Genomic DNA, 16,739 nt, shown 5'->3' with positions numbered 1-16,739 from the left:
AGGAGCAGTGAAGGTGTGTCCTCCAGGTCTACCTAGAAAGGCTGCAGGGAAACAGCCAATCAGAGCCCAGCAGGCTCAGGTAACAGGAGCTGCACGGGGGCGGAGTAGGTTAATTCCTGACTGGGACCTGAAAAGCACAGATAGGGAGCTTGATGCTAGTCACAGGAGCTCAAGAAAAAACTCAGAAGGAAGGTTTGGGGGTTCTTGCATTTAGTGAGGCGGGAGACGAGTTAAGAACCTCAGCCCTGATGTCAGAATGAAGAGAAGGGACTATGTGGGTGTGACGTTATCTGATTAAAATATGACCATATAGATCATTGTTGCTACCATTGTTATACAATTGCAACAAAGCTTGTACAAAGTATGTCATGTAAGGTAAGTTATGATTTGCTGAATATGTTTATCCTATTTGTATGCATGTATCATTTAGTATCTGAAGTTATGAATATTGACTATGTACCTGCATTTCAAATGTTTGCTCCTGTGGTAACACCCACAAACTATTTAGCCAGCACATTGTGAAGGGACTATTCAAGTTGAATGGCCCATCAAAGAACACTTAACTCACAATAGGCCATGGAAGAAACCTATCCACACCTGATGGACTTTCATGTGTGGATGTTCTAGCTAGAGTATGGGTAATAGCTGCCCGGCCTCAGCAAAGCATGCAAGGGCATGGGACTAGATCATGTTACTAAACCATGTGATAAGAACAGATTTAAGAATTTTATTAAGATGATGTTAAATAAAAAAAAACGGTACAGAGTTTAAGCATAGAAGTTTCTGGTTATCAGGGAATAAGGTACAGATTATCAAGGGGTGCGAAATTCGGTTTAGGATCGGATGGCATAAGGAATACATAACCTGAAATATCCCCAATTGGGGGTAAAAGGTTAACGGGTCAAAGTACAGACATTGAGGTCTGAGGGTATATTGTTCATATAATGGCTATGTTCAGGTGTGGAGTATAATGAGTGGATACGATGATGAGGATGGATTGACCCTCATTTGGTGAGATTTAATGTTCAGTGAGTTTATGGTTCCAGATTAAATGGTCCAATGGAAAAAGTCTCTTGGTCCCTTTCTTGTAGTTGATGCACGATGTCGTTCCGGCTCACGCCTCCTGGTACTGTCGGTGGCCAGTGATGTGTTTGATGTAGATGTCCCTGGACCATCGGATGGTGTCCAAGACCATGAGGCGCCGGATGAGCCGTGCATAGCACTGACCGATCCCACAGGTCCGCAGCACATGCTCATTGCAACTAAACTCCATCTTGTTACCTGTATTTTTCCACAAGTTGTGCTGAAGGCTTTGTCTGAAACAATGTATTTCCCTCCACATGGCAAAAGCTATAGAAGGCCCTGGAAACATCTCCATTTTGCCTTTTTCCTGCTCTGATCTCTGTACTATGGACTCAGACTAATGGAAGCATTCTAACCAAGAGACTGAGGACCTTCCAATGATTTGGGAGCAACCAGAGACTTAACCAGGTAGCAGTTTATGCCATCACTGCTTTTGCAAGCCTGATCCAAGAACTCTTTACAACACAAAAGCTCCCCATTTCTAATATGAAATTGATCTCAAAACTATATTCATATCTGTAGTATTATGATCTTTTAACCAACACATTCTCTCCTTTCTTTTTTAATAAATTTTAAATTTTTCTAATTTCTAATAAATTTTAGAGTTCGGAGGTGAAAGTAAGCCGGTCTGGTATGGTGTACCGGCAAGAGCCGGTATGCCGTGCCAGACCAGACTGGCTTCCCCAGTGGTGATTTAAACAGCCCGGGGCTCCAGCTGCTGCAGGGAGCCCCAGGCCCTTTACATCACTGCTGGATCTTCGGCAGCGGGGCTCGGGCGGCACTTCAAAGGGCCCGGGGCTCCCTGCAGCAGCTGGAGCCCCTGGCCCTTTAAATCACCGCTGGAGCCCTGCCGCTGCTACCCCGGGGCTCTGGCAGCAGGGCTCCGGCAGCGATTTAAAAGGCCAGGGGCTCTGGCTGCTGCGGGAGCCCCACGCCCTTTAAAGCACCGTCCGAGCCCCGCTGCTGGAGCTCCAGCAGTGATGTAACGGGCTCGAAGCCTGTGGTAGTGTTGGCCAGAGCCCCAGGGCCTTTAATCTGCCCCGAGCTCCCAGCCACCTCTGCAGCTGGTAGCTCCGGGGTCATTTAAAGGCCCTCGAGCTCCCAGCCAAAACCGGAGCCCCGGGGCCTTTAAATCTTGATTTAAAGGCCCCGCCTCTTCTGGTTGGGGCCACACTTCTTCCGGTTGAGGCCACGCCCCCACTCAGGACTCCGGCATACCAGTAAGTCCTTTAAGTTACTTTCACCCCTGGTTTAGTTCATAAGAATTGGCTGTAAGCATGTATTTGGGCATGATTTGAAATATTCATTAACCTGGGTGGTAATGTGCCCGATTCTTTAGAATTGGTAGAACTTTCTGGGTGGAAAGCACAAGGGTGGGTTGCTTTAAGGGAACTGTATTTTGGCTTCTATGTAACCAGTAAGGTATTGTAGCTGTTCTGTTGCAGCTTGGTGGATCTAAGTATTAGAATAACCACCAGCTTTGGGGATTTTCTGCCCCATTCTTTGGGGTTTGCTCTAGTTGAGTAACCTCAGAGTGGCTCCCCAGTCACAGTGGGGGAAAAGGCCTAGGGAACTGCAGCAGCAAACTGAAAGAAGCAGTATGTGGCTGCTGTGCATAGGGTCCTTGGGCTGGGACCTGGAGTAGTGAAGTGGCTTAAGCCCAGAGAAGGGGACAAGGCTCTATTGGGAAGCTCAAGTGAAGGGCAGGACTTAAAGGGACCAGGGCTGAAGGCCCTGGGAAAAGTAGGCCAATGGTTGCAGTTGGACTCTTTCTTAAAGGCCTGAGAAAGGGGCTAGATTTAGAGGGCCCAGAGACAGGGCTGAAGACTCTAGTAAAGACAAACTGTGTGTTGAACTTTTGTTACCTTGGAAGGGGTTCATTCATAATTTTCATGGTGTGAGTGAGCCAGAAGGCTGAGCCACTGAAGACCTGCCCAGGGAGGGCAACAACCTACAGGGGTGCCAGAACCAAGAAAGATTGCAGCACCACACACAGCTAATAAGAGGCACTCAGGAAGTATGTCCCCTATCACTCCATAAATCCAGTGTCTTTATTAAGAGTATGAGCTTTAGTGTATAGCAAAGTTATGAATTCAAGCTCCCAGGCTTTGCTTTTTTTTTTTTTTTGGGGGGGGGGTGTTGTGCAGGTTTCTTTGAAGATGAGGACAGAGGTCAGATATGGAGTGATCATTTTTTGAAAAGTGTTTGCCCATGGGTGACAGTGGGTTTTGTCTTAATTTTCTGTGTGCACTCATTCGAGAGTGGTGATTTTCTGGTTTCACCCACAACTGTTGTTGGGGTTCTTAGTGTACTAGGTGAGGTACACCATATATTGTGATAGGCATGTGTAGGACTCATGGATCTTAAAGTCTGATGTGGGGGGTGTTGATCCTTGTAGCAGTGGAGATAGGTCTGCATGTTTTACATCTTTTCTGGCAGGGTCTGGTGCTGCTCTGAGTTGATGGATCCTGGTCTGTGGGGAGCTTGCTTCTGATGAGGTTGGGGAGTCTGAAAGCCAGAAGTGGGGGTCCCCATCAAGTATGGGCTGTAGTTGTTTGAAAATATACCTTTATAGGTGGGGTGGTAGGTGACAACTAGAGGTACAAAGTCAGAGGGGTTTTTCCCTTGTCTTCCACAGACCTAGCTTTAGCATTATTCAGCGGTAATGCAAGGCATTTACATGCCTGTATTCTGTAAGACATTTGCTTCAGCCGTTACCATAAGGCTTGAGGCCTATGAACTTTGGCACAGATAAACTTCCCTAAGTTTTGGAGGCCTGGAAATAGTGTGTAAGGGGGAATTTTGTCCATAACACCACCAACTAACCACAGGAACATGAGCTAACACCAGCTTTTGGATAAAACATCTGCAGATGTCCAACCACAAGAGTGCTATGGTGACAAATTGACGTGTATATATAAGTTGAGATCATAAACGTACTATCCTATAGAAGAAGGACACCCCAATGTTCATAGGGTGAGGAAATACAAATAAGGAAGATGAGAGAAACTCCTACTGAATATGCATTAGACATAATGGCATCAGCATAACATATTATAAAAGTTGTATCCCAGCCTCTGTGTGGGAGAAGAGAGAGATATAGCCCTTTGGAGGTGCCAGGATCATGGCTACTGTTGATGATGAGGAAGGTAATAGTGATGAGAAAGAGAATGGCTAACACTTCAGGTTGTTCTGCAAGGGATGGTGGGAGTATCTGGATGTGCAGATGTACATTCTGTATTCTCTATCTACCTTATTGGGTTAGAGGGCTTGTGACTTTGCTAAATGTATTAATAAACTACTGTAAATATAGAAAGGTTCCTACTGTGCGAGTATCGGAACTCTGTACATCAGGATTCCCCACTATATAGTAATTTTAATAATACTGTGCCTGATCTTGGCACAAGAACCTGTCAAACCTCAGTGATAACTGGGACTTCTTAAGTAATCAATCAATCTAATTAATACACAATCTATAGATCAGACTACATCCTGTATGCATGTTCTCTCGGGATATTTGGGTGGCCCATTCCATAATGCAATCCATTTCTCTGGTGGAGTGTCCTTGTTTGGTGAAGGTGGTTTTAAGTGTGTCAAGGTGTCTGTCCTGGACTTTGTCTTCAGAGCATGTTCTGTGGCATCGGTGGGCCTGGCTGTAGATAAGATTTCTTGGGGCAGTTACCAGATCTCTGATAAGTGTGTGATTTGTGGGTTTCTTACCTACAGTTTATCTGTAGGGTTCCATTGCTGAAGCTGATCATGGTGTCCAGAAAGCTGATGCTGGTGTGGGGTGTTAATGAGTCACTTCACCTTGAAACGTCCTTTAGAATGCATACTAACTACTTATCCTAAACTCAGAGGTGAAAGTAAGCCGGTACGCCCCAGTACGGCATACCGGTAAGAGCCGGTGCACTGTACCAGGACCAGCTTTCCCAGATGGCAATATAAAGCTCTGGGGTAGCAGTGGTGGGGCTGCAGCGGGGATTTAAAGGGCCCCGGAGCTCCAGCCACTGCTGCTGCCCCGGTCCTTTAAATCCCCGCCGCGCTACCCCAGGACTCGGGCACCAGGGCTCAGGCGGGGATTTAAAGGGCTGGGGCGGTAGCGGGGGCTGGAGCTCCGGGGCCCTTTAAATCCCCACCTAAGCCCTGGTGCCAAAGCCCTAGGGTAGCAGTGGCGGGGCTCTGGCTGGGATTTAAAGGGCCCTGGGGCTCCAGCCCCCACTACCGCCCCGGAGCCCTTTAAATCCCCACCTGAGCCCTGCTGCCCGAGCCCTGGGGTAGCAGCGGTGGGGCTCAGGCGGGGATTTAAAGGGCCCCGGAGGGGATTTAAAGGGCCCCAGAGCTCCAGCCGCCGCTATCACCCGGGGCCTTTAAATCCCCGCCGGAGCCCTGCTGCCAAAGCCCTGGGGTAGCAGCGGTGGGGCTCCAGAGTGGATTTAAAGGGCCGGGGAAGTAGCGGCGGCTGGAGCCCCAGGGCCCTTTAAATCCCCAAGGAGCCCATCCACCGCTACGCCAGGGCTCAGGGAGCAGGACTCAGGCAGGGATTTAAAGGGTTCGGGGCTCCGGCAGCCGCTACCACAGCGGAGCCCCAGGCCCTTTAAAGCTCTGCCAGGGCCCAGAGGTAGTGGTGGCAGCCGGGAGCCCCCAGGGCTCCTCAGTGATTTAAAGGGCTCGGGGCTCCTCTGCAGTTGGTAGCTCAGGGGTAATTTAAAGGGCCCCGGGCTCCCAGCCGCCACTACTGCAGCTGGAGCCTGGCCCTTTAAATCAAGATTTAAGAAGCCTGGGGATTTAAGGTCCTGCCTCTTCTGGTTAAGGCCACGCCTCCTCTGGTTGAGGCCACACCTCCTGCTCAGGACTCCGGTGTACCGGTAAGTCCTCTAACTTACTTTCACCCCTGGCTATTTGTTCCCCCTGGCATTTAGCTGTGACACAGGGTACGTTTCCCAGAGCTGAAGAGCTCTCAATCAGTCAAAAACGTTTTTCTCACCAACAGAAGTTTGTCCAATAAAAGATATTACCTCACCCACCTTGTCTCTCTAATATCCTTGGACCGACCTGGCTACAACACTGCAAACATACAATACATCACAGGGAAAGAAGATGCCAACGCTCTGAACAGCATGTCCAAGTGGGTCACTTTCAAAATGATCCTGAGTACCAGTGGCAATTGAAATAAGGGTTGTATAAGAGGTACTTGTTCCTGACCACGTATTGCTGGTCCATGTTGGCTATTAGACCTACAGACAGGTTTCTAAGTTTGGTCTGGTATTTGAGATGTTGTAGAAGTGACTAAAAGGGTTCCAGTGACTTGACTTAAGCAAAGCTTTTTAATTGGAATTTCCTTTACTTCACTATTACATATGGTCAAGATGATCTACTAGTTTGTCTTGCTTCTCATTTCAGAGAGAAAAACAGACCTGCCGTTTCCTTCTCTCTGTATTCATGTTTGTCTATTTTATAACTGTTACCCCCACCCACCCTAATGCATCTACGTGGTATATCAAGTTGAAAAACTGACAAGTTTAAAAACTGTGTAACTGCATAATTCTATTGGATATCCTGTGAAACACGATAGTTAGAAACATATACTAGCTATAAATTTACTTTTCTACACTTTCCATTCTGTTTGTGTGAAAATCAATTACATAAACCCATTTTACATCAAGCGGGCTTTTAAATGCTAAGTTTACATTAACAGACTCCACTTAAATAATAAAACAAAACATTTTACTCTACGGTCATAGGTGCTGGGGCAACCAGAATGACCTATACACCCAAAAATGGGGCAGATATTGGGCGTTAAAATTCCTCATTAACTGTATCTTAAGCATTCACATTTAGTGCAAAGTGTGACTTACCTATCTTATTCACATACATCAAATGAAATTAATTTTGGAAGTTCTGTAGACATGTTTCTACTTATTTTTAATAAGCCTACATTAACATTTTCTACACTACAACTGTCTAGGGTTTATGCAGGACCCTTTGGTAAGTAAGGCACAATTCCTTACCTGTACTAATTAGCAAAGATAAGTAAGCCTTTACATATCTGAATTTGTTTTAATTAACATCTAGTTATTTCAGCTAAAGACTTCATAAGGACCCTTATTAAAATAAGGTGCTCTTAATTTGTAATACAAATTGTAAAAGTATCCACACACTTCCACTGCAGCTACAGGTTTAAATTCCAACCAGCTTAGGTATTTTGGGTCCCATTTCTACATAGACACTCAGATTAGTGTTTAGCCAATACTGGCAACTTCTAGAGAAAAGATGTAACACAAGGGGCCAGAAGATACTTTTCACCAGCTGTGGGCTCTTTTCTTGGTTAGCATACAAGATACTGGATGTTCCTCCTTCCCCCTTTAATGTAGCCTGTTGCCCATAATACACATTGTTCACCATGTACTGCTATCCTGAGTATCCCAGGGAAACTCTACTGTTCTTCTAGATGTAGCCGGTGTACAATAGTTTCTTACATTTAGCAGCTATTTCATGATTTTACTTCCATGTTCCGCTGAGCTCAGCAGTCCTTCTGCTCAGAGCTAGAATGCATTTTTTTTTTATTGCCCTGCTATTTGGATGCTCAACCTCTTTCCCTCTGTATTCCATGTGACTTCACCTATCATAGATTCAGTTCTAGGTTCCACATACACCCTTGTTCTTTGACATTCTAACAGGTCATAAACTGCACAGAAAGATGAGTATCAATCCTTCGGCCTGGACTACACTAGAAAATTAGGTCAGCATAACTACATTGCTCAGGGGTGTGACATAGCCACACCCCTAAGCGGAACAGTTAAGCCAACCGAAGTCCCCATGTAGACAGCACTAGGTTGACAGAAGTATTCTTCCATTGATCTAGCTACTACCTCACAAAAGTGGATTACCGACACCATCAGGAAAATCCCTCCTCTATGCATAGATTGTCTACACTGCAGTGGCACACCTGTGCCGCTGCAGCATTTTAAATGTAGACAAGCCCTTAGCATAGCACTGCCACCATGACCAATACTGTGGTTTATACCACTTTCTCCCTTTGAGTTCCTACATCTTGCAGGGATCAACTACATACAGTGTTAATTGCAAGGATGGCAACCTAGCTCACAACTCTCTATAAACAACCTAGCTCAACTCTCTATAACTCTAACAGAAATAAAGTAGTCCAGTAGTTGGTTAACTGCTTGTGATGTTATATGGATTTAAATATGACCATGTATATCATTGTTGCTACCACTGTTATACAATTGCAACAAAGCTTGTACAAAGTATATCATGTAAGGTATCAATGGAAAAATTACGGTTTGCTGAATAGGATTATCCTGTTTGTATGCATGTATCGTTGTAGTATCTGAAGTTATGAATATTGACCACATACCTGTATTTCAAATGTTTGCTCCTGTGATAATACCCACAAGGCAGTTTACATAAGTCTAGCCAGCACATTGTGAATGGAGTATTCTAGTTGATGGCCCATCAACAAACGCAATGGGCCATGGAAGAAGCTTATCCCTACCTAATAGACTTTCCTGGGGACGTTCCAACCAGAATATGGGTAATGGCCACTGCTATGACTCATCCAAGTAGGCACGGACATGTGACTAGATCATGTGGTACTAACCCATCTTGTGCCTGTACTTTTTCATAAACTATGCTAAGGGCTTTGCTTAGAACAATGAGTTTCCCGCCACCTGACAGAAGCTAAAAAAGGCTCTGGAAGTATCTCCATTTTGCCTCTTTGCTGCTCTGCTCTCTGGATTATGAATTTATACTAATGGGAGCATTCTAACCAAGGGACTAAGGACATTCCAATCATTTGGAAGCAACCAGAGGCTTAACACGCCAGAAGTTATCACTGCTTCAAGCCTGATCCAAAAACTTTGCAGTTGTTGTAGGTATTTGATTCCTGTAACCTATTTTAACTCTCACCTCCTTCTTATCTAATATCTAAAGGTTTATTTATGCTAAAGGATTGGCAATAGGGTGATTATTGGGTAAGATCTAAGTTATATATGGACCTGGATATGTGGCTGGTCCTTTGGGATCAGAAGAACCCTTTGGTTGATGAAATTGGTTTTAAATAACCACTCATCATTAAGGTTACTATCTGGGTGTTGAAATAAGGACTTGAATACCTAAAGAGACTGCAGTTCTGACTTCTTGTTAGCCAGTGGGGTGAGACAGGAGTTTACTTTTGTTGCTGGTTTGGTATATTGTATGGAAGAATAACCACCAGTTTGGAGGTGTATCTGCCCTATTTCTCAGCAGTTTGTCCTGAATTTGGTATTCTCAGTTGTGACCCTTCTTATGGAGGTTTTGTAGCCTGTTCTCAGTACTTGAACCTAGGCCTAAAGGCAATCAAGTCATGTAAATTGTGTGTGGATTAAAAGCCACAGTGTCTCCCTCAACTCTTTGCAAAGAAGCATGAAGCAAATGTTAAAACCCAGTCTACTGGGGGAGCTGTATTAAGAGACCAGAAGCCCAAATCTCCACCACATTAGACCCTACACAGGTGTCAATTTTCTATCAGGTGGATTGTTCTGTTTATAAAGCTGGCTTTGAACAGCAATGCTGCCACCTCCTCAACTGTAGTGCAGCTACTTGCAGGCCTACAAACAATTAAAGCACCAAAATCTCCAGTTCATGGCTCCACCTTCTCACTGAACTGATTAAGAAATAACACACTACAAAATATATTCAGTATTATCTAGTGTGGTAAAAGTGGAATATTCATATGGCTGTCTTTCAAAGCAGATCATATGAAAGTGAAAAGTTGATTTTCTAGACAGAAAGGTAGTTGGAAAAAACATTTAAGGGCTTTCTGGCAGAAATCAATGCACATATCCCGCCTACTCTGGCCTCTGCTTTTGACCATTTTACCTTTAATCACTTTTGTAATCTAATTCCCAAGATCACACCTAAGCTTTGAAAGAAATGAGTACTCATTTAGCCCACTGATAAAGCTCTTGTTAACATTCATAACTATTTGGAATGATTTTCTATAAAACTTCTCTGCTGAAATACAGTAAAACAATGTTGCCAAGATCATATAAATTTCACTCAATCCCAAAGCCCAGGCATCTTAGTCTTGTCACTTCTCAACACTTACCTGGTCAATGATTTCAGTGTTTCATTTTTATTTCCTCTGTTCTAATTGGAGGCTGTGTTTCTGCTTATGTTGCAAGTTCTTTGAGGTAGGGAGTGTTTTTTCTGTGGATGAGTACAATCCTTTCACCATAGGACTGTAGTCCTGATTGGGAACCCTGGACACTACTACAATACCAACAGTGATATGTTTTGGTAGCCAGTTGACTCTGGATAGTCATTTTGATACAGCAACAAGTCTCTCATGTACCAAATGATTCAAGTACCACTACTGAAACATTCACAGATATCATAATCAAGTTCAATTTGGCACTTAACAGCAATATGCATTGCCAGACAAAGTGACCTAAATGCATACATGACCTTCAGTTCTGAAAGGCAACTACATTCTGTGGTTTTAATGAGTAAAATTTGGCCCACCTGAAAACTATTGTAATTACATCTATTTTAATAAATCTGTTTTTAGAAACTATTTATTTTGCAATGCTTATATAAAAGCAATTCCACACCCCCACAGGTTAGATCTGCTACCACTGAGGCCTTGATTTGAGGATGGCTGTGAATTCTTAAACTTTTTCAACCACCAGTAGGCCTGGGCACTGAACTGTGTGTAGTTGGTATCTTCAACAGCTTTGCCTGTTACCTTCAGTAATTTCTCATCTCTAGCACCAATGAGCCATTAGTGTTATAGTATAGTATACTGACAAAAGAGGACTCATTTTCCTTCACCCCGCAGCTGCACAACCAGGAGGACAAAGGAAAAGCAAGATAATATACCCCAACATTTGAACAGTACCACAACTTAAAAGGGCAAGTTTAACTGAAAGTAAAGAGATAAAGAGGGAAAAAATGACTTCTGTCCCCAACCACCAACTGAAGTTAGTGGGTTTGCACAGACTAACTGTGAGAAGAGTTTGTGGCAGGTTAGACTAGATATTAGACAAATCTTACAGAGAATATTGGACAGTGGAGAAGTTTTCCAAGTTAAGAAAAGGAAGCCCCTATCACTTGACAGATTTAAGTTTAGATAGGAGAGACCCTGTAGTGAACCTGCACTTGCAGAGGATGGACTCCATAAACAGATCTGTTTTTATCTGTGATTGTAGACAAACATTAGGTCAACCAGTATTTAGTTGTTTTCTGGCATCCCCCAATCCTTATCTAGTCATGCTTAAGAAAGCAATGTATTAGTAATACTTTTGGACTGCTGAGGTCTCATTGGATGCAGTTGGCCTTATGAACTATCATCACCTTGCTGTTTGATGAAAGGTAGTCATGTGAGTATCCATTAAAAGCCTTAGGCTGTAAATCTTGATATTCATCAGCCTTCCTGATTATACATACTGTTGGGCCCTGGACAAAAGGAAAAGTTAATTGAATTAGTTTAGCCTGAAAGTCTCACTTGAAGTCTAACCATGCAAAGGTCTATATAAGTAACTGATTTCAAGGCTTATGTCAACAAAACTAAGGGCCAAGCAACTGCCATGGCAGCAAATAGTCATAAACCTGACCACATCAGCATAAATTTGGAGGCTAATTGATTTTTTTTTTTTTTAAGAGCTCCCTGGAGGAGTTGACAGCCTTTTGGATTATCAGATTGTGATAAACCCATATGGATATCTTGTCTTCAATATCTGCCCCTTGGCTTGAGGGTGCTCTCAAGAACCCCTTTCTGCAAGAGTTATTACAATAAGATCTCTGAAGTTATCCTGTTTTAAATGGTTCAACTTCTGGGGATTAAAACCAAGCTGCAGTTACTGAACCTAGCTGACCTTTATAGAGTGGCTTTGTATACAACTGAAGTTCACTGACAATTCATCACAGTACAACTAGTCATATGAACAAGAGGCAGTAGAGAAAGTGATCCAAAATTGTCTGCTCTCATTTATCTTTGTGCCATTGATATCAAGCCAAATCACAGATGACCACTCTCCCTTGCATTGGGTGAGTTAAGGATACTCCTGGACAGTGCCATCTATCTAGGGATAATCCCCACCTTGTGGTCCAAAGAAGTGTGTTGTTGCTATGCTGATGTTGGGGGAGAGGGAATACAGCCTCTTTTGGCAAGGCATGCGAAGTTAGATTTTGTGAGATCTGCTAACCAAAGTAACTAGCAACACAGGAACTGACAGTATCAGATCTCCCAAGCAAAGTGAAAGAAGCCACCCTGCAATAGGCAGATAAACTTGGATTCGGGGTTGGCTGTTGCGTATCTACCACTGCAATGATTAAAATAAGGTTTTGTTATGTCCTACCATAAGAAAATTTTAAATAGCTTTTTAGGACTTCGGTGCTTGGTGATTTTCTTTTATACCCTGCTACACCCTTTTTTTTTTTTTTTTTTTTTTTTAGTTTCAATGACATTGTGGTCATGAGTTCCACAGACAAATGCATTGGGTAAAGTAGTATTTTAGTTACCAATTAGTTGCCTTTTGATTTTGTTCACTGCCCCCTTGTTCTAACTTTATCCAAATTAGTGCTCCTATTCATCCTTTATTTCTTTATACTTTCCACTGTCAGCCCATTAGGTCTCCCTCTTATGTCCCCCTATTCAAAGGGAAGAATCCTAACTTTTTTCTGTGAGGTTTTTCATTCTAATTATTCCTGTTGCCACACCCCTGCACCCTTTTCTAAGAAGCCATCCTATTTCTTCTGTACTCAGATATACAATAAGAAAAACTACACACTCCAGTATTACACTGGTAACTGATTTACAGAACTTAATAGTTTCATGTTTTTTCCATTCCACTCTTTATGTCTATTCCTATGGCATGAAGCTGCCACCCCCATGGCTGCCGTGTGGTTTCCTGCTGTGCTCTTGAGAGTTCAGCTAAGGTACTCTATCCCTTAGTCTTTTGCACCACCTCCCTTTGCAGATCTATGCTTCCCTGGGCTCCTCTTCCCCTTAAGACTGCCCCTTTTCTTCCAGACAAAGAAGACAGGGTTTCTTCCTACAGCTGCCCCTACTGCTCCTAGCACAGGGAAAGGGAAAGTTAAAACCCTAGCAGCCCTTCCCTGGCCTGGAGCAGTGGGGGAAGGTGCCAGGACCTTTACACCCCTATTCAGGCTTAGAGAGAGGGGCCAGGATCACTGCTCTCCCCATCCCCCTGCCAAGAAGAGCAGCAGTGGCAGCTTCATCCAGGCAAGACAAATATTCGCACTCATGATGAGGAAAGTGATCCCCACAGGCAGGTGAGCTTAAGGCGATGAATGGATTGAGGAAAGTGGTAGTAAGGCTGCTGGAAATTGGGCAACTCAGCCGACAGATGCAGAGAGGCTCAGAGCACTGCTGTTTAATTCAGATCACCTCCTAGGACAAGCACTGTGCATGCCCTTCCTCCTCCACTTACACACACCTGAGTGCTCCTGCTCAGGCCACCCTAACCCAGAGGGGTGGGGAAGTTAAGGCCAGCCTACAAATTTGCAAGGCAAAATCCTGGCGTGAGCCAGGGCTAGTGAATGGCTGAAAACAGAGCAGCCAGGGCACTAACAGCAGGGTAAAACATGTTTGGAAGCATTTAGGAAGGGCAGCTCCTTTTCCTTCCCCTCAAACTAAGGCCCAACAGCCTTTGGATGTCATTCCCTTCATCTAAAACGAGGAGTCCTTGTGGCACCTTAGAGACTAACAAATTTATTTGGGCATAAGCTTTCGTGGGCTATAACCCACTTCATCAGACTTATGGAGTGAAAAATATAGTAGGCAGGTGTGTGTGTGTGTATATATATATATATATTACAGCACATAAAAAGATGGGAATTGCAACTGTGTGATGATAGCACAGCTGTTAGGCAGAAAGTCGTGACAAGGGGACACCTACAGGTGCCTGACAATACTTGGAGGGTCCGGTTGGGTTGAATGCCTCTTCTTCCCTTCTCCCCCCAGGGGAAATAGCCTTCTACAGTCAATATACCAGTCTTTAGTTACAGAATTTTATTCTAGTCGTTTTCCTTTGAAAGGCCTGTCAGCCTGGGATCATGACCCAGTGTCAGGAGTCCCAACTCCCTTATCGCCCATGATCCCCATCGAGGTGTTGGAGGCAGATTCCCAATTGACGAGTCCTTTGCCCGGAAGAGGCTGAAAGCCCCTGTTTGAGGGCGCTGCTCGGGTTGCCGTGGCGTTGCATGGGGCTAGCTAGTGTGTGTGTCGATATCTGCTCTCCCCTGGGGGCACGCCTGGGCCCTCGGGGAGGAACCCGAGCCCGCGCTGAGGCGCGCGTGACTGGTGGCCGGATCGAGCCTCTCTCGCTTCCCGCCCCCGAGGAGACCGAGCACCCTGCGCCCCCCCCCGAACGCGGCACGCTCCGAGCAGCCGCGCGCGCCTGAGCTCGCCCCGCCCAGCAATAGCCGGGCCGCGGCCGCAGCGCAGTGACCGCTCTGGCCCATGCTGCCCGGCTACGCGTTGCTGCCGCCGCCTGCTGCTCTCCCGGGGTGGGGGGCCGGGAGAGCAGCAGAACCCCTCCCCCACCGCCCCGCTTCGGACCGGAAGAAGCACCGCGCGCCTCACCTGCATTTCTTTGATGTTCTCCACCGGCGCGATGGGCTGGGCGGGTCTGGGGTGGCGATAGCCCGGCTTGGCTTGGGGCTGCGCTCTGCCCGGGGGGGTGGCGGCGCCGCCGGCGGCAACCGCACTACGTTGGTCCGCAGCCCCCTTCTCCATCTCCTGCGCCCCCTCCAGCTCCCAGGGGCTCTGAGCGCGGGGCAGCGCCGGGTGCGCTCTCCTCCGCCGGCTTTCAGGCCAGCCCCGCAGACCCTGTTTGCTGCTGCTGTTTCCATGGTGAGGAGGAATCCTTAGACACTCGCTCATGGTCCCCAACAACGGCCTCCTCCCCCGGGACCGTCTGCCCCTGGGCGCAGCTGCTCCGATTCACACAGCCGGCTCGCTCCAGCAATTAAAGAGCATGTGCCTTGCGTTGTCGCTCGTTTTACAGCCAGCCAGCTCTCGCTTTGAATACCAATGATCTACCTGCGTGCCACAGATTGTCTCAAGAGCAACTTTATCACCACCTAGCCCCAAGTCATAACATTTGGATGCTCAAGACCTGCCAAACCAATCCATCCCCTTCAACCCTAACAGCTGCCGTGTCAGCATGGGAATGGTCATTCTCCCCCACACGTGTTTTTTCCACCTCCTTTTTACTTTCCCAAACAATACAACTTCATCTGGCATTTAAAAGCAAATTTAATTAACTACCCCAGGCCAGAAGTGCATGGGCCAAAGCCCTGCCCTTGTCAGTGGGAGCAAAGCCACCTACCTCTCTGCTGGAATTGAGTTGAAAAATCCACAGGGCTAGTTTTATGTTGTATCCCAGTCACCTACACTGGAATAAGAAAAGGAGTACTTGTGGCACCTTAGAGACTAACCAATTTTATTTGAGCATGAGCATGAGCTTTTGTGATGCATACCGATGAAGTGAGCTGTAGCTCACGAAAGCTCATGCTCAAATAAAATTGGTTAGTCTCTAAGGTGCCACAAGTACTCCTTTTCTTTTTGCGAATACAGACTAACCCGGCTGTTACTCTGAAACCTACACTGGAATGACTCAGGCATGGGACAATTTGTTCCTCTTAACAGCATACTCAGCTATTGCAGCTCCAAGCAACAGGGAACCCTCAGTGCCATTTTACAGTCCCTTCTTGAGTAAATCTTTGAGCTTAGATATTAGTGCATGAAGTGTCAAATATTTCTACCTACTCTGCATCTGCTGCTATCACTGCTAAGTGTGTGTGGAGCTTGCCCCAGCCCTCTCCAGTGCAGTGACACCAAAGTAAAAGCTGCACTGCCAGTGGAGAAGCAAGTGACCATCACTGTGTAGAAGCTTGCAACACCAGATTGCTACCGATCAGTCGGGAATCAATTTGGAGTTAGAAAATCCACCATAGGGGCTGCTATGATGCAAGTGTGCAGAGCCATTAATCACATGCTGCTATGAAGGACTGAGTGATTTTGGGGCAACAAGCGGGACAGTGGATGGTTTTGCACCAATAGGGTTCCCGAACTGTGGGGGGGTGATAGATGGCACACACATCCCTATTTTAGCACCCAACCACCTTGCCAGAAAGGGCTACGTTTTATGGCATCAATGTGGGATGGTCAGGGAAGGTACATGACACATGCACTTTTAATATCACAGGCCTGTTCAGAAAGCTGCAAGCAGGGACTTTCTTTCCAGACCAGAGGATTACCATTGGGATGTTCAAATGCAAATAGTGATTCTGGGAGTCCCAGCCTACCCCTTACTCTTGTGGCTCATGAAGTCATTTTCATTTCACAAATGCCAATCGTGTCTCTCACAGGTCAGCGTATGTATGGCTGTGATAGTCTGTACTCTCCACCGGGGCATAGTAGTAGGGGTATCACAGAGGCCCCAGACGCCACTTAGTGAGAGGGAGTGAGTGAGTGAGTGTGTGTGTGTGTTCCAGAATGCAGTTGTCTATGGGCGACAGAGGGAGGCAAGCACAGGTCTGTTGAACCTGAAGGTCAATAAGAGTCTCTAGCATGTCTCCTTGCTGCTTGAGAAGTACTAGTATGTCCTGCTACACTGCACGTCTCT

At 45.7% G+C, this 16,739-nt stretch overlaps 1 protein-coding gene across 1 annotated transcript in view; it reads right to left on the bottom strand.

Moving 5' to 3' along the window:
• The window catches only part of DNAH5 (dynein axonemal heavy chain 5), a 309,924-nt gene extending 294,840 nt beyond the window's left edge, over positions 1-15,084 (bottom strand). Inside the window, exon 1 of the mRNA XM_037893325.2 lies at positions 14,693-15,084. Within this exon, the coding sequence (XP_037749253.2) occupies positions 14,693-14,992 (300 nt within the window). The 5' untranslated portion in view covers positions 14,993-15,084. The remainder of the gene's footprint in view (positions 1-14,692) is intronic.
• Between the last annotated feature and the right edge of the window lie 1,655 nt (positions 15,085-16,739).

This window comes from Chelonia mydas, chromosome 2 (genome assembly GCF_015237465.2).
Source record: "Chelonia mydas isolate rCheMyd1 chromosome 2, rCheMyd1.pri.v2, whole genome shotgun sequence".
NCBI lineage: Eukaryota > Metazoa > Chordata > Testudines > Cheloniidae > Chelonia > Chelonia mydas.
This window is presented reverse-complemented; position numbering and strand designations above follow the sequence as displayed.